This window comes from Muntiacus reevesi, chromosome 2 (assembly GCF_963930625.1).
Source record: "Muntiacus reevesi chromosome 2, mMunRee1.1, whole genome shotgun sequence".
Classification (NCBI taxonomy): Eukaryota; Metazoa; Chordata; class Mammalia; order Artiodactyla; family Cervidae; genus Muntiacus; species Muntiacus reevesi.
Window position 1 is genome coordinate 197,652,144 of NC_089250.1, and position 25,222 is coordinate 197,677,365.

The 25,222-nt window shown below is 40.9% G+C and overlaps 1 protein-coding gene across 1 annotated transcript; it reads right to left on the bottom strand.

Moving 5' to 3' along the window:
* Positions 1-24,985, bottom strand: CRYM (crystallin mu). Its single transcript, XM_065920319.1, has 8 exons — positions 24,721-24,985; positions 24,094-24,247; positions 22,168-22,230; positions 16,619-16,720; positions 6,674-6,857; positions 2,934-3,055; positions 2,167-2,251; positions 1-350 (listed from the first exon to the last, which is right to left on the bottom strand). The coding sequence occupies exons 1-8, from the start codon at positions 24,888-24,890 to the stop codon at positions 286-288; spliced, it is 945 nt and encodes a 314-aa protein (XP_065776391.1). The 5' UTR covers positions 24,891-24,985; the 3' UTR covers positions 1-285.
* Positions 24,986-25,222: the final 237 nt, after the last annotated feature.

The window sequence follows — 25,222 nt, forward strand, 5'->3', positions numbered from 1 at the left end:
TTGGAAAAAGCTTTATTTCAGGGAATTACAAAAGGCAGTGAAATACAGGGCAAAGGGAGAGCTAGTATAATCTGGTATGACACAGAACGCCCACTTAGTTTTGTTTTCAAACTACAAACACAAAAGAAGATCTCATTGTTTAAGGTAAGACACAGTATGCATAAAACTACAGATCACTGGACTAGAAACCTTCTTTTAATCTAGAGATTATGAAAAGATTGTGAGACAACTAGTGTTAACACCCTTTGAGCTGTAGCATCCACTTGACACAAAGTTCCTTTGTTTTTATTTACCAGATGACCAGGAATCATATACTAGTTTGGCTGCAACCATGTCTTCCACCGCCATTCCTGGAATGGACAGAAATTTGGTTTAACTTTTGTCAGAACAACTTTTCCCCAAACAGCCCAGGTCCCAGAACTGGCCATTCCCTAATACAGTGTCCACCAGGGTAACAAGGGCTAACCACCCAGAGGTGAGTTCAGGCTTGAAGAGTCTGTGAAGGGTAAATCAAGGCAAGCAATGCTCACCAAAGTTCAGGGGTCAGAAAACTTTCTGTAAACAGCCAGATAATAAATATTTAAGACTTTGCATGCCAATTACTTGCAGTTACTCACCTCTGCTGTGGTACAAGTGTGGCTTTAGACATCAGGTAAACAGATGAGTCTGACTGTGCTCCAAGAAAATTTTCCTTATGGACACTTTAGTTTGAATTTCTTGTAATTTTTATGTGTCATGAAATATTACTTTCCCCCCCAATCATTTGAAAATGTAGGAACCATTTCATTGTGGGCTGTATGAAAACAGATGGTAGGTTGGGTTTGGCCTATGCTCTGTAGTTTGTTGGATCTTTGATCTAGTCCAAACCCTAAGTCCTTTAGCAATTCCCCCTTTATCTTATAGTTTTGGGCAAATATCCTTAACCTGGAATGGGAATATGTTCTTAAAGGCCAGGGGGCTGGCTTTTATTTTTGTAACTACTACTGTACACAGTATGGAGCTTGAAACATAGTAGGTATTTACTATGCATCTGCTAGATGAAGGGATGTGCCAGTAAACCAACCCCAAAAGTGAGAAAGTCAAAATTGCTCAGGAGTGTAGATCAGGTTTCCAGGGCTGTGTCTCCTGAAGGGGGCCAGCTGACCTCTGATCTGCTAAGGAACAATGAAACTCTTTCAGACGCAACTAGATCAGTGTGATGTCTCTGAACCAGGCTCTAAATAAAGCTTATACTGTGTTTGCCTGTCTTTCTATGCATGAAAAATTAAAAAATATATTGAACAGATGGTAAGGCATAGATACACTTTGACTGGCATCGGTGCTGGGTGGGCAGAGTACTCTTAATACTCTGCCAAGCAATAGCACTTTGGTTGCTTGATCATTAAAAAATATGTAAGGTCTGGCAAGGTTGAGGGGCTCAGGCAGCAACTATTTACCAGCTATTTTGAGAGTGCTTCAATATTTTAGATGTAGGATCTGAATATTAGCTCTGTTACCATATGTGTCCATTTCCTTAAAATGGGAGAGCTGGGCTGAGAGGCAAACCAGCCAAAGAAGGGAGCCCCTTCTTTGATGGGCTTCTGCCTGTGCTAACTCAAGGTGGTAATGGTGCTCCCCATTGAAGACCTTCTTAAATCAACAAACGAAAGGGAAGGAAAGGGAAAAAAGGTCAGGCTGTACTTCCTGTCTGGGTTGCCCTCAGGTTGGGTCTCCCTGTTATTTCTCTTAAGCTCCCTGTTTTTAAACACCTTTTTCTCCTGCCCTTCCACCTTTGAAGGATATCTTCCTCTGAGTTTCATTTAGATCAAAGTCTAAATGTTTTAATGCTGATGCTTGTTATGGGCAAATCATTTTATACACACATCTCACTTAATTCTCACAAAAACTCTAGGTAACAGGTGGGGAGAAAACTGTGACTCAAAGAGGTGAGATCACTTGCCCAAGGATGCATGGCCAAGGAATAGCATAGCGGGGAAGCCAACCCAGGGCTGCCCAGTTCCAGAGTTCACGGGCTTCACCACTAGGCCAAGACGTAAATGATTTACCTAAGCGATAGACTGCACAATGATTCAGTTACGGAGCCTGCTGACTCATTCCTCTTCCCACCAATGGGTAGACCTACCTTGCGTCTGGTTACGTTTGTGCCCTGGGAGCAATGACTCTTACCCAGAGACTTGAACACGGTAGTCTTCTCACAGTGGGCTGGTTTCACTCCCTTTACCACTTCTCCCAGCTCAGCGAAGATCTCAGCCTGTCAAATGAACACACGCTGACCCAGGTCATGGAGCTAATATGGCTCAGGACCAGCTTCTGAAGCCAGGACAGGGTGTCCCTGGATAAGGGATAACTTGATAAAATGACCTTCTGTAAACTGATGTCAGGGAGGATGCCTCTCCCTTAAATCTTTTTCTGGGGATGAGACGTGGGTACATCTGCTTTTGTGATACCATGATTGCAGAAATACAAATCTGCAGCCAGGGGAATGTCCAGCCAGGACACTGTATCAGTGAAGAAACAGGCGTGTTATTATCTGAACACTCATTTTGGCAGCCCCCTTCTCACTGCTATGCCCTGGTTATGAAAAAAGGTCAGAAAGCGGTCAACACTAGTCCTGATTTGTTGGCCATACTGGGAACGTTTCCAGAGGCTCCGATCTTCCAATCCTATTGCTTTACAGGACAGCCCAATCCAATGGAAAAGGCCACCAAGCTGATCTCTTAAGGCCAAGGGAACAGGAAAACACATGTCACCACACAATGGGCACATTATTCTGGATGGGAATTAGAAAGGATGGAAAGATATTTGAGAGTTATAACTCCAAGAAGAGGTGGCAGCTATGGAGATCTGCAACAGGCCAGACAGAAGGGGGTATTAGTGAAACCCGGGGATCCAGGTGAGGACAGTCAGACATCAGGAACAGAAAGAGGGCTCACCCCTGACAAGAGGACATCTCCAGACTCTTTCAGGGCGGCCTCCTGGGAATCCACATACAGCACAGCCTGTTTCATGAGCTCGTCATCCAGCTCTCTCCAGTCAGGTCTGCTGGCGCCGATGGCTAAATGACAGCAAAACAGACCCTGAGCCTTGAAGTCGTCACAGGGGATACTGCAGGCTCCAAAGAATGAAAGGGGTGGGGAAAAGGAAGTGACACAGGACACGTGGGAACAACTGTGGCATGCCTCATCTCCCCAAGCCTACTCCCTTCCAAACAACAAGACTGAGTTCTCTAACAAGAATGACACTTGGCATTTTCTCCTTTCCATTTCATGCCCATTCTCATTAATCAAAAATATTTTGAGGCAGCTTAGCCCTTGTAGCTCAGTCGGTAAAGAATCTGCCTGCAGTGCAGGAGACCAGGGTTCGATCCCTGGGTCGGGAAGATCCCCTGGAGAAGGAAATGGCAACCCACCCCCGTATCCTTGCCTGGAAAATCTCAAGGACAGAGGAGCCTGGTGGGCTACAGTCCATGGGGTCGCAAAGAGTCGGGCACGACTGAGCAACTAACACACACAGCATTCATGTACCGTGTGCCTACTGTCGCTGGGATGTTTCACACATACTATTTCAAGTCCTCACAAGTACATTACATGTCTGATTCCCATTTAAAAGGTACACAAACCGAGGCTCAAAGAAGAGGTATGTGCCAAGGTTATATATCCAATAAGTGCATATATGACTCTAAAAGAACACATGCCTTTTCATGTTTCTTCTGCTTATCAGGAGCAGCGACTTCCTTACACAAACCCTAAAACAGACATCACTTGCAGCTCATTCATACCCACAATCCTCTGTCTTCTGTCTGTCTGCTTGCTCTTCGATCATTCCCATTCCTTATTCCCAACCACTTCTCTTACCTCATGAGAAAAAAAAAAAGCCCCGTGTCAGGGACACAGAGAAGCCCCAGTAAAGAGGAAACTGGTTGCACCCCAGCACCAAGGTTTCACATCCTCTGCAGAGCCCAGAACCATAATGATGAATCCAAGGAATCATGCCTCCTGGCATTGGCACATAGGATACTGCTGAGACTGAATCAAATGCTTGCAGGACCAGGAAGGTAGTGAAAATGAGTGGCACTGGTCAGAAGAACTGGATTAGAAATGGTGGAGACCTCAGTACAGAGAAGAAAGCAGGCCCTTCTAAAGGGGACACTAACTATTCTGCTCAAGCAAAACTGTTGCCATATAAGAATGCAGGCCCACTCTTAGATAGCCCTTCCCGGGCCCCCTGCTCCTTTTGTAAAAAGAGAAGCAGGAAATCTATTTGCATGTGTAATTTCTTGGTTTTCAGAACACTTAACACTCTATGGCCTAAACAAAACACATCTGCTGGCTGGATCCAGTCCACAGCCGCCAGTCTTTGGAAACGGCTATGAAGCTTTATACAAATATAAGGCAGCATTTGTAAGCCTTCTCTCACTGCCATCCAGTTTTCTCTACTTGTTCCCTCTCCTGTTGTTCTCCCTCACTCTAATTGTCAAAGACAGTGATGCAAAATGTCCATCTCGAGGGTTGTTTGTGTGAGGAGTTCTATAGAACAGAAGCACCAACTAATGAAGCTTGTAAATAAATCATAAGCTGGTGGGAAAAACCCTAACTTCTCAAACTACCTCTTCTGATTGCACTTGTTCCCCCTAATTTGGAGCATGGCGAATGCTCAAAGGGTTGCATAAGGCCACTCAAGCCAATGGAGGTGGTCCAGGAAGCAATGGGAGGGGCCTGACTCAGGCTGGGCTTTGGCCTTCCTTCAGTGGGGCTACACTGGGTGAGGGTCAGACACTGGCTGGTGGGATGCCGAGAAAGAATGAGGGGCATGCAGGGAAGGTTGGAATTGGGCCTAACTCTCAGCCAAGCTGTAAAGTAAGTAAAATCTGTTGTTGGTGTTTCCCCGTCAACCGCACTTGTAACATACTTTTCTTAAGTATATTTACTGCCTCTAAACACACAAACCAGTTTTGTCTTTAGACCAGGGAAAAATAGAGACTCCTCGACTCAAAATCAAGCTAGCTCTTCCTAGAGAGACATTCGAAGTGTGAGAGGTATACAACATGAGGGAGATTCTCCATTGCTGTCTTTGAAGGTGGAGCGTCCACATGAAAAGAAATGTGGACAGCCTCCTGGAGCTGAGAGCAGCCCCAAGGAAACTTGCATCCTTGTCCTACAACACAAAGAACTGCCACAACCATGTGAGCTGGGAAGAAGACTCCAAGCTCTAGATGAGATTGCAGCCTGGAAAACACCTTGCTTCCATCCTGAGTGCGCAGAGGACTTAGCTAACCCATGTCTAGACTCCTAACCACAGAATCTAAGATAGCAAATACGTTCTGCTTTAAGCCAAAAAAAAAAAAAAAAAAAACCTGAAAAAAAAAGTCAACTCAGTCTTATTGAAGATTCAGTTCTTGTCCATTTTACCCAGAACTGACTTCTCTTGAAGTTCCAAGTCCTTCTAGAAATGGCCTTACTGTTCGAGTCTGGCTTTATGAACAATAAGACCTACCCCCCGGATTCACATTCATAATATCAGTCCCATACAGGCTGAAACCTTCAATTTTCTATGGTCTATTCCTCAATCATACATATTTTGTTTCCTTCAGGGAACTTAACCTTTAGCTGGAACTATCTAGCTCATTTATTTGTTTACTTGTTTGTTGTCAACCTCCCTTCTCTAGAATGTAAACAGCAGGAAAGCAGTGGCCTTGATGGCTTTACTTGATGGTTTACTTTGCTTCCCCAGCATGTAGAACAGTGCCTGAACCACGGTAGGGATTCAATACACATTTGTGAAAGAACAAATAATCATGATACTTGGCTCTTGTACATGTGTGCAGAGATCTCAGAGTTCATACTATGTGCCTGTGTACTAAAACATGAGGCATTGGTACTGTGTTTAAATTCTCTAGCCTTCAATTGCTTGCTAATCAGACTTCAGTTTTCTTACTGAAAGATAACATAGGGTATCATTTAAGATCTTAGGCTTTGAGGGTATATTGCCTCAGTTCAAATCCCAGCTTTGCCTCTAAAAATCTTTGACTTTGGGCAAGTTACTTAATCTTTCCATGCCTTGGTTTACCTACCATACAGGGGTCATGATAACAGTAGCTCCTACTTCATAAGGTGTTTTCAAGATCCAGTGATATAGTACATAACAAAGAATTTAGAATAGCACCTGCTATAGTAAGTATTTACTATAGACCAGATCTTGCTATAGCCCCCAGGGTCATTTAAGGATCTTTAGGAGCCCAAAGAACTCTTATGTTTAAAGTCTCAATTATCCTACCCCACATATGAAAAAGCATTCGCATAAATACATTTAGTCACATAAAATGTATTTTGTGCTGTAATTAAAAAAAAATTAATCTCAAGTGTTGGTGAGTTCCCAAGAACAAGTGAGTCATTTGGCTTTTGTAATTAAATTTCATGACATTTAAGAACGAGCTATAGTTGATCATTTGCCATAATATTATACTATAAAATTTTGATTAAATTTATTAGTTTTGAGTTTGTGATTTTTGTTTCATATTTTGGAGTGCATACTGTTTCTTTAAGGTTCAAATGTTTCTGAGGCCATTAAAAAGCTCAGGCATTCTGCATTAGTAAAACAACTCTGCAGATGCAGGCCCTTGGTCCAGTCAAGGGAGAGTCTGGCCACCCAATGTTCATGGAGCCACTCTGCTTACCATTGATGTGAGCCCCAGGCTTGACCCATTCACCAAACAAAATGGGTTCTGTTGCCATGGTGACTGTGATGATCACATCTGCCCCTGTCACAGCCTCCTGGACCGATGAACAGACCCGCACCTCTCCTGGCACTGAGTTCACAAACTTCTCTGCATTTTCTTTGGTGCGGTTCCATATTCTCACCTTCATTCAGGGGAATAAAAGAGACATTGGTGCTGTGATTATTTGGCTGTTTATGTTTCATCAAACCTAGGAGTTACAAGGAAAAGTTGAACTACTCTAGGTTTAAGGCTGCAGTTATTTAAATCATTCCTTATGGTGAATGAATATTTGTCTGGGCCAGATGTGAAAATGACCTTTCTCTACTCCATTTCCCTGTCAGGAAGGGGGGAGATTTTTCAATTCCAGCTTGAGACACACAGCCTCAGTAGTGTAATAACCAGTGATTAGCAGAGCAAATTCTGGAGCTAGACAGGTTTAGAATCAGACTTTGCTCTGTCACTTACTGTTTCTGAAGCTATTTAACCTCATTCTGCCTCAGTTTACATGTATGTAAATGCAAGTCATAACTGACAAGGTCAGCATCAAACTCACAGTTTATGTTTGGGACTCTGTAAGGGAGTCATAACAGGTGTGAGATTAACAAACAGGATGTGCAGTGTTGTGCATGGAACAGCTTGATCTCTGAAGGATACGTAAGGAATTAAAAATTGGAAGGGTTTCAGGAGTAAATTGGGACTTCCCTGGTGGCTCAGATGGTAAAGAATCTGCCTGCAATGCAGAAGACCCAGGTTCAATCCTTGGGTCTGGAAGCTACCCTGGAGAGGGGAATGACTACCCCCTCTAGTATTCTTTTTTTTTTTTCCAGTTAAACAGTTTATTTGTCAAATACCCATTCATTTAACAGAGATACATAAGAGGTGTTAAAAGTTCTTGTCATAGCATACATTTTTCTTAGGGTGAAAGAATTGAAAAGATAAAAACATTAGTAAATCATGGAATATCATGAACAGAAATGCAAAATAGTCTGATTTTAAGTATACATAGTTGACTGCCATCAATCCTCAGGGTCTGAACTTCCTAATCAGTTCCACTTTGTAAGACCATTCTTGTCTGGAGAATTTCATAGACAGAGAAGCCTGGCGGGCTACAGTCCATGGGGTCACGAAGAGCTGGGCACAGCTGAGGAACTAACACTTACTTACACTTACAGGAGTGGATGGTGCAGCAGAGGAGAAGGTCAAGAACAACTAGATTCCTAGGAAGTGCTTGCAGGGAGAAGGTGGTTATTGGCATCACCAGGAAGTGGGGACTTGCTAGCTTGTTTAACATATTTTAATGTCTGTGGTGGCAGTTGCCAGCCTTCAACTGAAACTTAGGCCTAAAGAAGCCCTCATAAGGAAATATATTAAATACAGAAATAAATGTTATGTGAATAAGTTCATTAATAAAGGTGAAAACAGTATAATAAGGCCAGTTATAAGAAAATGGTTAACCACACTACCGTTCTTGATAGAAAACTATGAAATACTATACAAATATGAGGTAATCAGGAAAACTGATGTTACAACATTCAGTGAAAACTATTAAAACTATGGTTAAAAGATTAATCATTAAAGCTATCTTATAAGAAGTTAATATTAAAAAAATAGAAAGAACTTACAAAACTTAATATAAAAATAAACAACCTTATTTTAAAATGGGCAGAGGCCCTGCATAAATATTTTTCCAAAGAAACTATTAAGTCCACCATTCACATTGCTTTGAGATTAGAAATCAACTACAAGGAAAATATTGCAAAAAACACAAACATGTGATGGCTAAATGATATGTTACTAAACAACCAATGGATCGCTGGAGAAATCAAAGAGGAAGGAAAAAAACACCTAGTGATAAATAAAAAGTGAAAACATGATGATCCAAACCCTCTGGGATGCAGCAAAAGCAATTCTAAGACGGAAATTTATAGCAATACAAACTTACCTCAGAAAACAAAACCTCAAATAAATAACCTAACCTTATACTTAAAGCAACTAGAGAAAGAAGAACAAACAAAACCCAAAGTTAGCATAAAGAAATAACTCGTAAAGATCAGAACAGAAATAAATTAAACAGAGACAAAGAAAACAACAGCAAATATCAATGAAACTAAAAGCCATTTCTTTGAAAAGATAAACAAAATTGAGAAACCATTAGCCAAACTCATTAAGAAAAAACAGAGAAGACTCAAAGTAATAAAATTAGAAGTGGAAAAAGAAACGTCACAACTGACACCACATAAAGACAAAGGATCATAAGAGACTACTACAAGCAACTATATGCCAGTAAATGGACAACCTAGGAGAAGATAACAAATCTCCCAAACCTGAATCAGAAAGAAGTAGAAAATATGAACAGATCAATCACAAGCACTGAAATTGAAACTGTGATTCAAAAACTCCCAACAAACAAACGTCTATAACCAGACAACTTTATGGGTGAATTTCATCAAACATTTAGAGAAAAGCTAACACAATCCCTCTGAAACTACTTCAAAAATTGCAGAGGAAGGAATACTCCCAAACTCATCCTATGAGGCTGTCATCACCCTGATTCCAAAACCAGAAAAAGATACCACAAAACCAATATAACTGATGACCATACATGCAAAAATACTCAACAAACTACTAGCAAACTGAACCCAATAATATATTAAAAGATCAAACACCATGATCGAGCAGGACTGATACCTGGGATGCAAGAAGTTTTCAATATTCGCAAATCAATCAGTGTGATACACCACATTAACAAACTGAAGAGTAAAACCACATGAGCATCTTAGCAGAAAAAGCTTTTGACAAAATTCAACACCAATTTATGATAAAAATTCTCCAAAAGTGAGCATAGAGGGAGCATACCTCAACCTAATAAAGGACATATACAGCAAACCCACAGATAGCCCAATATTGAAAAGCTGAAAGTTTATCTTCTAAGAACAAGAAGAAGACAAGGATGTTTACTCTCACTACTTTTATTCAACATAGTTTTAGAAGTCCTAGCCATGCAATCAGGGAAGAAAAAGAAGTAAAAGGAATCCAAGTTGGAAAAGAAGAGGTAAAACTGTCACTCTGCAGATGATACAGAAAATTCTAAAGATGCTACAAGAAAACCACTAGAGCTCATCAATGAATTCAGTAAAGTTGCAGGCTACAAAATTAACACACAGGAATCTATCACATTTCCATGGGCTAACAACAAAAGATCAGAAAAAGAAATTAAAGCAACAATCCCATTTACCATCATATCAAAGGGAATAAAATATGTAGGAATAAACCTACCAAAAGAGGCAAAGACCTGTACTCCAAAAACTATAAGATGGTGATGAAAGAAATAAAAGATGATGCAAAAAGATGGAAAGATGTACCATGTTCTTGGATTAGAAGAATCAATATTGTCAAAATAACTATACTACTTAAAGTAATTTACAAATTACTCATGGCATTTTTTATTGAACTGGAACAAAAAATTAAAAAATTTGTATAGAAACACCAAAGAACCTGAATATCCAAAGCAATCCTGAGAAAGAAAAATGGTGCTCAAGGAGTTAGGGCCACTGATTTCTGACTATACTAATCAAAACAGAATGGTACTGGCTCAAAAAACAGACTTAGAGATCAATGCAACAAGATAGAAAGCCCAGGAATAAATGCACACATCTATGGTTAATTGCTCTTTAGCATAGGTAAGATGATGCAATGGAGAAAAGATAGTGCCTTCAATAAGTGGTGCTGGGAAAACTGGACAGCTACATAGGGCTTCCCTGGTAGCTCAGTTGGTAAAGAATCCACCTGCATTTATTTCCAATATTCTGGGAGGTGGGTCATAGAAGATCTTGCTGTGATTTATGTCAGAGAGTGTTTTGCCTATGTTCTCCTCTAGGAGTTTTATAGTTTCTGGTCTTACATTTAGATCTTTAATCCATTTTGAGTTTATTTTTGTGTATGGTGTTAGGAAGTGTTCTAGTTTCATTCTTTTACAAGTGGTTGACCAGTTTTCCCAGCACCACTTGTTAAAGAGATTGTCTTTTTTCCATTGTATATCCTTGCCTCCTTTGTCAAAGATAAGCTGTCCATAGGTTCATGGATTTATCTCTGGGCTTTCTATTCTGTTCCATTGATCTATATTTCTGTCTTTGTGCCAGTACCATACTGTCTTGATGACTGTGGCTTTGTAGTATAGTCTGAAGTCAGGCAGGTTGATTCCTCCAGTTCCATTCTTCTTTCTCAAGATTGCTTTGGCTATTCGAGGTTTTTTGTATTTCCATACAAATTGTGAAATTATTTGTTCTAGTTCTGTGAAAAATACCGTTGGTAGCTTGATAGGGATTGCATTGAATCTATAGATTGCTTTGGGTAGAATAGCCATTTTGACAATATTGATTCTTCCAATCCATGAACACGGTATGTTTCTCCATCTGTTTGTGTCCTCTTTGATTTCTTTCATCAGTGTTTTATAGTTTTCTATGTATAGGTCTTTTGTTTCTTTAGGTAGATATACTCCTAAGTATTTTATTCTTTTTGTTGCAATGGTGAATGGTATTGTTTCCTTAATTTCTCTTTCTGTTTTTTCATTGTTAGTGTATAGGAATGCAAGGGATTTCTGTGTGTTAATTTTATATCCTGCAACATTACTATATTCATTAATTAGCACTAGTAATTTTCTGGAAGAGTCTTCAGGGTTTTCTATGTAGAGGATCATGTCATCTGCAAACAGCGAGCGTTTCACTTCTTTTCCTATCTGGATTCCTTTTGAAAATTAAAAGCTTTTGCACAACAAAGGAAACTATAAGTAAGGTGAAAAGACAGCCCTCAGATTGGGAGAAAATAATAACAAATGAGGAAACAGACAAAGGATTAATCTCAAAAATATACAAGCAACTCCTGAAGCTCAATTCCAGAAAAATAAACGACCCAATCAAAAAATGGGCCAAAGAACTAAACAGACATTTCTCCAAAGAAGACATACAGATGGCTAACAAACACATGAAAAGATGCTCAACATCACTCATTATCAGAGAAATGCAAATCAAAACCACAATGAGGTACCATTACACGCCAGTCAGGTTGGCTGCTATCCAAAAGTCTACAAGCAATAAATGCTGGAGAGGGTGTGGAGAAAAGGGAACCCTCTTACACTGTTGGTGGGAATGCAAACTAGTACAGCCACTATGGAAAACAGTGTGGAGATTTCTTAAAAAACTGGAAATAGAACTGCCATATGACCCAGCAATACCACTTCTGGGCATACACACTGAGGAATCCAGATCTGAAAGAGACACGTGCACCCCAATGTTCATTGCAGCACTGTTTACAATAGCCAGGACATGGAAGCAACCTAGATGCCCATCAGCAGATGAATGGATAAGGAAGCTGTGGTACATATACACCATGGAATATTACTCAGCCGTTAAAAAGAATTCATTTGAATCAGTTCTAATGAGATGGATGAAACTGGAGCCCATTATACAGAGTGAAGTAAGCCAGAAAGATAAAGAACATTACAGTATACTAACACATATATTTGGAATTTAGATAGATGGTAGCGATAACCCTATATGCAAAACAGAAAAAGAGACACAGAAGTACAGAACAGACTTTTGAACTCTGGGGGAGAACAGGAGGGTGGGATGTTTTGAAAGAACAGCATGTATATTATCTATGGTGAAACAGACCACCAGCCCAGGTGGGATGCATGAGTCAAGTGCTCGGGCCTGGTGCACTAGGAAGACCCTGAGGAGTCGGGTGGAGAGGGAGGTGGGAGGGGGGATCGGGATGGGGAATACGTGTAACTATATGGCTGACTCGTGTCAGTGTATGACAAAACCCACTGAAATGTTGTGAAGTGATTGGCCTCCAACTAATAAAATAATATTAAAAAAAAAAAAGAAAGAAAAAAAAAATGTCAAATAAATGCTTAATGGAATCAAAAAAAAAAAAAAAGAATCCACCTGCAGGAGACTCCAGTTTGATTCCTGGGTTGGGAAGATCCCCTGCAGAAGGGATAGGTTACCCACTCTAGTATTCTTGGGCTTCCCTTGTGACTCAGCTGGTAAAGAATCTGCTTTCAATGTGAGAGACCTGGGTTCAATCCCTGGGTTGGGATGATCCCCTGGAGAAGGGAAAGGCTACCTACTCCAGTATTCTTGCCTGGAGAATTCCATGGTCTGTATAGTCTGTGGGGTCACAAAGAGTTGGACACAGCTGAGTGTCTTTCACTTTCACTTTTCACATTAAAAAAATTAAATTAGAACATTTTCTAACATCACACACAAAAATAAACTAAAAATGGATTAAAAACCTAAATGTAAGCTTAGATACTATGAAACTCGTAGATGAAAACATTGGCAGAACACTCTTTGACATAAATCATACCAATAACTTTTTGGGTCTGCTTCCTAGAGTAATGGAAGTGAAAACAAAAATAAACAAATAGGACCTAATTAAACTTAAAAGCTTTTGTACAGCAAAGGAAACCATAACAAAATGAAAAGATAACCCACAAAATGGGTGAAAATATTTCCAAATGAAGTGACCAACAAGGGATTAATCTCCAAAATATTCAAACAGCTCATGCAGCTCAATTTAAAAAGAATCTTATTTTAAAAATTGGTGGAAGGTCTAAATAGACATTTCTCCAAAGAAGACAAAAAGATGACCCAAAAGCCAATATGAAAAGATGCTCAATATTGCTCTTTACTAGAGAAAGGCAAATCAAAACTACAATGAGGTATTCTGACCATTCACATTGGTCAGAATGGCCATAATCAAAAAGTCTACAAACAACAAATGCTGAAGGAAAGTGTGCAGAAAATGGAACCCTCCTACACCATGAGAATATAAATTGGCAAAGTCACTATGGAAAACAGTATGGAAGTTCCTTTAAAAAGTAAAAATAGAGCTACCATATGATCCAGCAATCACACTCCTGGGCATATATCCAGAGAAAACCATAAATTGAAAAGATACATGCACCCCAATGTTTCTTATAGCACTATTTATAACAGCCAAGACATGGAAGCAACCTAAATGTCTACAGACAGATGAATGAATATAGAAGATGTGGTACACACATAAAATGGAATATTACTCAGCCATAAAAAGAATGAAATAATGCCATCTGCAGCAACATGGATGACCTATAGACTACCATACTAAGTGAAGTAAATCAGAGAAAGACAAATATCATATGATATCACTCATATATGAAATCTAAAAAAATGATACAAATGAGCTTATTTATGAAACAGAAACAGACTCAAAGACTCAAAAGCAAATTTATAGTTACCATAGGGGAAAGGCTGAGGGTGAGGGATAAATTTGGAGGTTGGGATTAGCATATACACACTACTATATATAAAGCAGATAATCAACAATGACCAACTGCATTACATGGGAAACTCTACTCAATATTCTGTAATAATTTGTATGGGAAAAGAATCTGAAAAAGAATATATATATATATATATATATATATATATATATATGAATCATGTTTCTGTATACCTAAAACTAACACACCATTGTGAATCAACTATACTCCAATAAGCAACTCATACAGCTCAATATTAGGAAAACAAACAGGCCAATCACAAAATGGACAGAAGACCTAAAGACACTTCTCCAAAGAAGACACACAGATGGCAAAGACAAAAGATGTTCAACATCACTAACTTTTAGAGAAATGCAAACCAAAACTACAATTAGGTATCACCTCATACCAGTCAAAATGGCCATCATCAAAAAATCTACAAATAATAAATGCTGGAGAGGATGTGGAGAAAAGGGAACCCTCCTACACTGTTGGTGGGAATGTAAACTGATACAGCCATTATGGAGATTCCTTAACAATCTAGGAATAAAACTACCATATGATCCAGCAACCCCACTACTGGGCATATACCCTGAGAAAAAAATAATAGAAAAGACACATGTAGCCCAGTGTTCATAGCAGCACTGTTTACATTACCCATGACATGGAACCAATCTAGATGTTCATCAATTGATGAATGGATAAAGAAGATGTGGTACATATATACAATGGAATATTACTCAGCCATAAAAATGAATAAATTTGAATCAGGTCAGTTCAAATGAGTTGGATGAACCTAAATCCTGTTATAAAGAGTGAAACATGTCAGAAAGAGAAAAACAAATATAGTATGTTAAGACATATATATGGAATCTAGAAAAATGATGCTAATGAAACTATTTTCAGGGAAAGAATGGAGATGCAGATGTAGAGAATGGACTTGTGGATACCGTGTGGGAGGGAGAGAGTGGCATGAGTTGAGAAAGTAGCATCAACATACATACACTCTCAGGAGTAAGAACAGCTGGTGAGAAGTTGCTATGTAGCACGGGGAGCCCAGTCTGGCTCTCTGCGATGCCCTGGAGGGATGGGATGGGGGCAGGGGAGGGAGGCTAGAGACAGAGGGGATGTATGTATAATTTACACTGTTGTATGGCAGAAACCAACATGACATTGTAAAAAATTTTTTTAATTTAAATAAAAAATAGAGAACAAAAGACTACCATATGATCCAATAATTCCAGTTCTGGGTATTTATCTGAAGAAAACAAAACAGTAAGGCAAAAAGCTGTAGGTACCCCCCTGTTCACTGCAGCATTATTTACAATACCCAGAATATGGAAACAACCTAAGTGTCCATCAGTGAATAAATGGATAAAGCAATTGTCATGTGTGTATAAACACACACAAAATGAAATATTGTTCATTCATAAAAATAATGAAATCTTGTGATCTGAGACAAAAATGTGTGGATCTTGAGGATTTTATGCTACGCCAAATAAGTCAGACAGAGAAAGGCAAATAGTATATGATCTCACTTGTATGTGGAATCAAAAAACCCTCAAATGAATGAACAAACAAAATAATTGAGACACTGATATATACACACAGAGAACAAGTTAAAGAAACTACTTGTGGTGATTGTCAGAAGGGTGAGGGAGGAGCTGGGGATGAGTGAAACAGATGAAGGGGATTAAGAAGTACACACTTCTAGTTATAAAATAATTAAGTCATGGGGATATGATGTGCAGCATAGAGAATACAGTCAATAATGCTATAATAACTTTGTATGGTGACAAGGGGAAACCAGATTTATCATGGTGACCACTTTGAAATGCCTATAAATATCCAATCACTATGATGTACACCTGAAACTAATATGATATTGCATGTCATTTATACCTTGGTAAAAAGCATAAAAAAATCATAAAACTATGTTATGAAAGGCAGATGAGAGAAGACTAGAAATGTTAACTACTTGTCTTTGAAAACAGATAAAACGGAATTTTTCTTTTTTTTTTTTCTTCCTCACATTTTCATTTCTCAAAGCAGAGGCACTAGTTCTATCATAAAAAATCACACCTTAAATCTGCCCCACCCCTCTCACACACATAGAAAAAAAATCAAATATAAGCAGTATCAAGTGTATCAAATATAACGTGAGCCAGGCAGAATGGGGAAAGGTGGACTGATGTCTAGGCTTTGAAGGGGCACACTGTGGCCTCCTGCTCTCCAGACCTGGATTTCTAACCCTTGAATACTTAAGGACCCCAGATTCTGCTAAGAGAAGCAACAGAAAGGGGCTAAAAGAAAAACTGAATGTATGCAATGGATATAATACAATCCTTTAAGTAACTGAGTAGGCTCTCTGTACCGAGGTGTACTCTACAAGCTTAGAAACTGGAAGAAGTGACTCAGGCCTTTCCCCCAACTCTTCATCTCCAATGGGACTTTCACACAAGCCATTAAAAGAATGGTCTAGATGGTGGTACTCCCAACCTGACGATTGCAGCATAACTTACATTTTAACAAAGGAGTACAGAGAAATGTCACTGCTGCTTCCTCTCCACATCCCCCACCTCCCTCCCTGGACTTACCTCCTTAAAGAAGAACTGTTCTGTGAAGATCTCATAATGGCTGTAAGCCTGGACCCCAGCTCCAAGGATACACAGCACTTCACTGTTGGGAGGTTTCAAGAACTATTTGAGAGAAAGGAGAGAGAAAAGATCAAGACAGACTCTTGAAGTCAGAAGAGGATAAAGTACAGTTTGAGAGTCAGGGGACCTTCATTCAAAACATCTCAGGCAATCAAGGAGATGCCATTCTGTATTTCCATTTCCACTCTGTATGGTGCGGGCGGGAGAGAAAAGCCTTCACTGGGTACTTAATATATACCAATGCTTAACCTTCATGATCTCTTTTAGTCCAGACAATTGACCGCATGCGCTAGATGCTCCCACAGTTATCCTCTTCTTACAGATAAAGAAATTGAGGTCCAAAAAGGTATGTAACTTGCTCAGAGCCCTGTAATTATTAAGTGGCACACTAGGGCTCCAAAGCCTCATCTTTCATTCTCCAACGCCCACATGCTTTCTCCTCTGCTACCTCATCTTAGGGACACGATAAGCCAACCTACTTCTCAGAGCTGTTGAGTTGCTTTTGGAATCCATGAATCCTTGTGAACCGAGGTTCTCAAACTATATTTGCTGTGCCTACTCTCTGTTGATCCTGTCTCAGCCTGTCTTCCTTTAAAGAGGAATGTAGAGATGGCATTTGTGGGACCTCCTCAGGGTATATGTGTGTCTTTATTTGGGAGTGACGTTGTGTGATCAGCTATCCAGTAAAGCCTTTCTGACCTCTCTGATAGAATTTACCACTTCATAACACTTGTTTGTTTACAAATTTATTTTCCTGAACTGGTGAGTAAGTCCCATTAAAACGGAGACAGTCTTATTTGCACAGAATTGGCATGTATCTACTATTACCTAAGAGAAATAGAGCAGGGTTTCTTGACTTCAGCACTACTGATATTTGGGCTGGATAATTCTTTGTTGGCAGGGTTTGGGTGGCTGGCAGGTGGGAGGGCTGTATTCTGCACTGCAGGATGCTTGGCAGCATCCTTGGCCTCTGTCCATTAGCACCCCCTATGCCCTCAGTTATGACAATCAAAAATGTCTTCAAACACTGCTAATTGTCTCTGGGGCAGTTGGTCTCTGGAAACAGTTGGTCTTATCTGCTTCCAGTTAAGAACTACTGGCATTGAAAAAGGATATCACATGTGCCTCAAATCATCCATGTTAAATAAGACCATCTTCTGTCTTTTCTCTATTTCATTTAACAAAAGTTGATCTTGATCTGCTCTGTATCAATAATTACCACTATTGAGATTCTGGAGTGCAACCTTAAAAACAAAAGTGTTTTTAATCATTAATCACTAGCAAAAAGGAGTCTCAAATATTAGCAGATGTTTAGAAATTCTCTCTCCTGCAGCTGCACAGGAGAGATACCATTTTCTGCTATCAACTATAGTTCAAAGAAACTTGATTTGAAAAGGTTTCAAAATGACAATAACTTATGTTCCCACTCAGTAAGGAGAATTAGGTAATTTTTCTTTAACTAAATAATTTTTTTTCTGTTCTCAGTTAATATAAATCTATTCTTAGACATACATGTGGGCTTCAGAAATTGTTGCAGTATCCTATAAAAGTAACCTTTAACCTCTGAGAGTAAATGTGTAGTTCTGCTTGCTTGTCTTGCTTGACACGTTGCTGCCCTGATAATAATGTTATAACTGACATCTCTTTTCCTAAATGGTATAACACTTATGATATTTATTAAATCATAATAGGATTGGTGCCACTTCATTCTTTTCCTAGAGCATGCAGATAATTAAAAACATATATATGAATGTGCTAGGTTTCTTAAAGAGTTTGAAAGACTACGTTTCATTTGCATTCACTAAGGCCTTGTGTGGTCTGGCCCTCTGGTCAGCCCAGCTTCCCCTCTGGACACACTCTCTGCACCTCTGGTCTTTCAGGCAAGAAGCTTTCTTGCCGCTCCCCAAGCACACATGCCTTTATCAACCACAGGGCTCTGCCCTCCACAGGTTCTTCCCTCTGCCTGGAGTACTTTCCCCTCTGCTTCTCACAAGTAAGTCCTATTGTTATTCTAATGGAAACTCAGCTATTTTGGATCTGGGTTCCAAATCGAGAAAGGAGTACGTCAAGGCTGTGTATCGTCACCCTGCTTATGTAACTTCTATGCAGAGTACATTATGTGAAATGCTGGGCTGGATGAAGCACAAGCTCAAATCAAGATTGCTGGGAGAAATATCAACAACCTCAGATATTCAGATGACACCACCCTTATGGCAGAAAGCAAAGAAGCACTAAAGAGCCTCTTGATAAAAGTGAAAGAGGAGAGTGAAAAAGTTGGCTTAAAGCTCAACATTCAGAAAACTAAGATTATGGCATCTGGTCCCATCACTTCATGGCAAATAGATGGGGAAACAATGGAAACAGTGGCAGACTTTATTTTCTTGGGCTCCAAAATCACTGCAGATGGTGACTGCAGCCATGAAATTAAAAGACGCTTATTCTTTGGAAGAAAAGCTATGACCAACCTAGATAGCATATTAAAAAGCAGAGACATTACTTTGCCAACAAAGGTCCATCTAGTCAAAGCTATGGTTTTTCGAGTAGTCATGTATGGATGTGAGAGTTAGACTATAAAGAAAGTTGAGTGCTGAAGAATTGATGCTTTTGAACTGTGGTGTTGCAGAAGACTCTTGAGAGTCCCTTGGACTGCAAGGAGATCAAACCAGTCCATCGTAAAGGAAATCAGTTCTGAATGTTCATTGGAAGGACTGATGTTGAAGCTGAAGCTCCAATACTTTGGCCACCTTATGTGAAGAACTGAGTCATTTGAAAAGACCCTGACGCTGGGAAAGATTGAAGGCAGGAGGAGAAGGAGGAGAAAGGGACAACAGAGGATGAGATGGTTGGATGGCATCACTGACTCAATGGACAAGAGTTTGAGTAACCTCTGGGAGTTGGTGATGGACAGGGAAGCCTGGTGTGCTGCAGTCCATGGGGTTGCATAGAGTCAGACATGACTGAGCAACTGAACTGAACTGAACTGAACTGAAGCTCAGCTAACCCTCACAAAAGAAATGAAAGTCTCTCAGTCGTGTCTGACTCTGCGACCTCATGGATCATACAGTTCATGGAATTCTCCAGCAAGAATACTGGAGTGGATAACCGTCCCCTTCTTCAGGGAATCTTCCCAATCCAGGGACTGAACCCAAGTCTCCTGCATTGCAGGCAGATTCTTTACCAGCTGAGTCACAGGGGAAGTACATAAGCCTTGGCAAGTCCCACAGCCTGGAGCAAGACACTCCCACCCCCTCACTTTTTGTTTTGCTCCCCTTTCATTGAATGATCTTTAGATTAATATCTGTCTCCCCAAATGCACTCTGTGCTCCGTGACTGCAGGTTCTGTATTTGGTTTTAGTCACCATTCCATGTCCCATGCTGAGCACAGGACCTGGTGCCTGGTGGGCACCTAGGTATTTGTTGAATAATTGCATGTCAAGAATAAACCCTGATACATATCGTGACTCTGAGAAAGCATGCCAGAGTCCCCAACTCAGGGTATGTGCAATCCAGACACCAAGTTACAGTGTCCATCAAACCCAAGAACTTCCTAATATTCGTCCTTCTCCCGAAAGCCCTAAATAAAACAGAAGTGATGGAAAAGAAAACATTCTACTCCTATAGCACAAAAAGTAAAATAAATCATTGCTCCTTATTGAAAGAGCCCAACCAAGTCCCTAGGAAAAAAGTGGTGTAGTTTAAGCCTAAACTCTGAAGCATCAACTCAATGATTCTGAACATTTCTTGGAGTGCATATTTTTATCCATGCGAAAAAGCATAGTGTAACTGAGAGCTGGGTCTAGAAAAATTAACCTGGTTTATCATCAGAATTAACTAGAAACCATAAAAAACTAAAACACCTAGCTTCTTTGGCCTTGTCCTCAGCAATTTTAATTCAATGGTTTTGGGAACCTGAATTTAAAAAAAAAAAAAAAAAAAAAAAAAAAACAACTCCAGAGGCTGCTGCTGCATAGCCTGGGTTGGAAACTATTGACCTGGGACAAGAAGACCTACAGCTACCTGTGCTGACTTCAGGAAATCCTAGTCTCCATTTCTTTCTGAACAAAATGAGGCCAGTAATTCTTGCTCTGCCTTCCTCACACAAACCCAAAAATAAGTTGAGACAATGGGTTGAAAATTATTTTGGAAAAAAATCAAAGTCCTTTTCAAATGTAGGGCAATATTGTTAGAGTCCTTCTAAGTTACCAGGGAACATACCTCAGAGTCCCTTGATTACTTCAATCTGAGTTGGGTCTGGATATAATTAAACAAACAAACAAACAAAAAACATTTCCTCAAGGTGAGTACTGCAGTCTAATCCCTTGCTACATAATTACCAGATTTATCCCCACATTCTTCCCTTATCATCATGTGTTTAGAAGACCTTAAAATACTCACAATCTGAACATCTGGTCTTTGCTGCTCCAACCTTCCACTGGACTCCACATTTCCTTTATGCTTAGGTCTCATAAGTCAGCACTCCCAGATCTTTAATGTGAAAGATTCCAGACTCTTAACTGTTCCTATTCCTACCTCTTCTTCTTCACCCTAACCTCTAAAAATACTGTTCTTCTTGTAGGATGCCCTTGCACTGCTTAGAAATATTATCACCTGTATCACTTGCTATTCCTTCTGTCTCAAGGGCTCCTCCCTTCCTCCTGTTTCAATCACTCACTTTTTTTTCAATCTTTACTCAAATGTCACCTCAGTGAGGTCTTTCCTTGATAATTTTAAGTGCCACTGCTTCCCAATACTCTCGATTCTGCTTTATTTTCATCCTTCTAACTGGTGGTGTGGGGTGTGGTTTAGGAGCGAATCCTAGCCTATTATTAAATTCAAAAGGGGTTTGTTGTTGGTTAATTTTCTTTTTTTTAAGTAAATCATACTACATATTTCACTTTTTATTTTATTTATTGTCTTGCCAGCTCTGTGTATGTCACCCTCTGTTTTGTTCACTACCACATCTCTGACATTTAGAACAGTGCCTGATAGATGATAGGATCTCAGTCAACACTTGCTGAATGAGTACATTTGTCTGGCTTGGATATGTTGTCCCCTCTACTTTTTGTGCAGTCCTGACTCTGGCCTATGGGGCAACCACACTGATTTGCCAGGAACAGTGTGGATCAGGGGCAAGAAAGCAGTCTGGGAGTCAGAGGGGTCAAGTTTTAAATTCCTGCTCTGCCACTTATTAGCTGTGTGATCCTGATAAACTTGCAAAACCTCTCCGAGTCATATTCCCTATACTTGGCAAATGGAGATAAGCATCAAGGCTGGTGTGATGATCAGAAAGAGCACATGTAAGGTACCCAGAATCTTGGGCTCATTATGGTAGCCAATCATTTCGTGAATCACTGTGCCTCACCTGACATCCTACATTTGGCATATGATGTTTCAGCTATGCCCGTAGAAAATAAAAATGTTCCTCACTTCTTCTTAGATGTTCAAATTTGAGATACTCAATCCCACCCACAAGCTTGCACTGATCTTACCTTGGTGGCAATGGCAGACACTGCAGCTGTTCTCTTTGCAGTTATGACATTTCCATCCATGACCTTGGAGGAAAGGAGAGACAGTGAGCAAGGGGCACCTGTATTCACCACTTAAGCAGAGAGAAGATGCTCTAAAAGAGTTAGCCCTAGAAAGTATTGTGTGTGTGTATGTGTGTGGGTGGGTTTAGTTGTGTCTGACTCCTTGCGACCCCATGGACTGTAGCCCACTAGACTCCTCTGTCTATGGAATTTTCCAGGCAGGAATACTGGCTAGAGTGGATTGCCATTTCCTACTCTGGGGAATCTTCCTGATCCAGGGATTGAACCTGTGTCTCCTGCGTCTCTTGTGTCTCTTGTATTGACAGGTGGATCCTTAACCACTAGTACCTGGGAAGCACCAGAAAGCATCTAACAGTCTGCAAGGAGAGTGTTTTGCCTGGAACCAATTCCTCCACTTATAAGAAATGCAACTTTGAACAAATATTTTAATCTATAAGCACTTTGTTTTTCCTACCTGTAAAAACAAAGATAATGGCAACCATTCAGAGGGTTTTTGTGAGGTTTAAAAGCATTGGCATAAATGAAGCCATCTAACATATGGCCAGCCCTCAAGAAATGTCCATTTGCTTTATTTACCCCCAGATTCTCAAAATAAGTCACCTGACATCTGTGCAAAGACCCTGAAACTCTACCTCAATGGCTCTCAACTCATCCTGCACACATGGGTAGGTTTGTGAAGGTACTGATGCTCAGGTATATCCTTAGGCTAACTGAATCTGGATCATTAGGGATAGGGCCCAGACATCACTGCTTTTAAAATCTCCCCGGGTGGTTCTGAATTACACCTGGCTAGTAATAACCACCATCCTTCGCTCTGCTGTCCTCTGTTTATATTATTCATCTCAATTCATCCTCCTCAAGTAGTACCAGTATTCTCATTTTATGAACAAGGAAGTCAGATTCAGAAAGAATTTCAGGCCTTGTCATTTAGTTCCAAAGCCTGAGGTGGTACCAATTTCCTGGGTAAGCACTCTTGGTGAGTAGTATGGATGTCATTTCCATTGGGTGAGCAGAAATTGTCAAGAACTAAATACTCTTTTCAGAGGAGTAATATATGGCCAGCTTCCTTGGGGAGCCTGAAATTCTAAGAAAATTTTAGAGGAAAGTTGTCAGAGTTGAATGAGATCAATTTCTCCTGCCTGGCACATAATAAGTGCCCAGTAAGTGGCAATTAGAAAGGCGGAAGAGGATAGGCTACTATGCTAAGACAGTATAGGTCCTGGGCTTACACAGAGTAGGTATGAAGTCCATCCATGCCTCTGTTAGCTATGTAAACCTGGCAATGTTTGACATAGTGGCCCTATGACTCAATTTTCTCATCTACAAAATGAGGTAATAAAATTACCTCACAGGGTGGTTTTAAGAATTAAAAGCATCAATACATATGAAGTATTTAGAACAGTGTCTGACATACACAAAGTAATTCACAAGTACAGACCACGACTATTTTTTATCATTAAATGTTAAAAACAGGTCACTGTGTACCCCTTAGAAAAAACTCCCAGGTATTAGAGAGCGCCCCTAATCTGTAACTCATGTAACTTCATGTTACAGATTCACTAAATAAAAGTTTCCTTAGCTACTGGATTTGTGCAAGCTGTATATTTGCAGTAACTGGTATAGGACAAGATCACGACAAGAATGACGAGATCATCACTTCCACAAGTTCACACACTGGAAGCAGCAGTGGTCTCTGATGCTGGGCTACATCCTCAGGCAGTCCTAGAAACAGATGCACAGCCACAGGTAACCTTCACAGTCACTGGCATCCAGTCATTCAGAGAGGGGCATATGTGGTCACCTTCAGTACTCCCCCTTGCCTAAATTCTGAGCCTAGCTCCGTGCGCAGGGCAGGGAGTCGCTCACCGCCAGAAGGGAGCCGTTGTTCGGCTGGAAGAGTAGCACCGTAGCCTGATGGGAGGGGACAGCGGAGGTGGTGCTGTGACCCTCATAGAAGGTGACCAGCTTGGTGGTCAGGGCGTCCTCTGCGGCGCTGTAGGCGGGCATGACCCCCAGGAAACTACAAGAAGAGAGGGAGCAGTTTCAACCCCTTCCCGTCAATGCTGAGACATCCTATCAAGTCCCTACGTCCCTCACTCATTGCCCTACTGGCCTTCTCCCTCCTTTGTCCCCACCCCTCTGCCGTTCCCCTTAGCAGTGTGCAGAGCACGTTCAACAGTCTGCCTCTGGGTGAGAAAAACCACCCCCGTTCTGCCACTTACTAGCTGCCATCACCTTGGGTCCTTCGCTTCACCTCTTGAGTTTCGGTTTTTCCAAATAGCTGCATCAATAGCCACGTACATATGCAGTGTGTTGAATGAAACCAGATAACGGCTTTAAAGTGCCCACAGTGGGCTGCACAAATTAGGTGAAAGGTGTTATTAGTAGGGATTAGGGAAGCCCTCCTTTCTTTTCTCCTGCTGTTTCCCTTCTCACCCCTCCCTTTCCTCCTTTCCAGGGTCTCCAGCCCCGGACCCGGCCATCCTCACTTACCCGCTGTGCTTGGCGACTGGCACCACGGTGCGCACGGGCTGCACGACCCCTCCGTCGGGGCCGCTGGAGAAGTTGGCCAGAGCGGTCTCCAGAGGCGGGATGAGCAGGCTGGAGCTGCGGAGGTGGTCCTGTACATCGGCCGCGCTCAGGAACACCGGCCTCGAGCTCATGTCGCCGCCGGACTTCTAACCTCAGAGCGCTCACCGCGATCCGCGTTTCCAGTGCTGCGCCCTAAATGAGAGCCGGGAAAGCGGGGAGCGCTGCCGCCTACAGGTCACCGCCCAGCTCGGAGGGCGGAGCAGAGCCGTTTTCCTCCCACCCCCATCTGCAGGATTGGGAGAATTGGGTCCGCTCCAGTCGCGGTTTCTCTTAGGTTGGAGTTGAGGCGGCGGGCGGGCTGGGAGTTGGTATCCTTGGGTCCACTTTCTCAATGCCTGTAGTTAGCTGTGGTCACATTCCTTGCAAAACGTGTTAGTTTGGCAACCCACTTTTGTCTCCACCA

Coding starts and splice junctions, on each gene's coding strand:
- CRYM (XM_065920319.1), bottom strand. CDS start 24,890: ATGAGCTCGAGGCCGGTGTTCCTGAGCGCGGCCGATGTACAGGACCAC. Junction 3,056..6,673: donor GCCTGGGGCTCACATCAATG/GTAAGCAGAGTG, acceptor GCTGTCATTTAG/CCATCGGCGCCAGCAGACCT. Junction 351..2,166: donor TACCGTGTTCAAGTCTCTGG/GTAAGAGTCATT, acceptor TGTCCATTCCAG/GAATGGCGGTGGAAGACATG.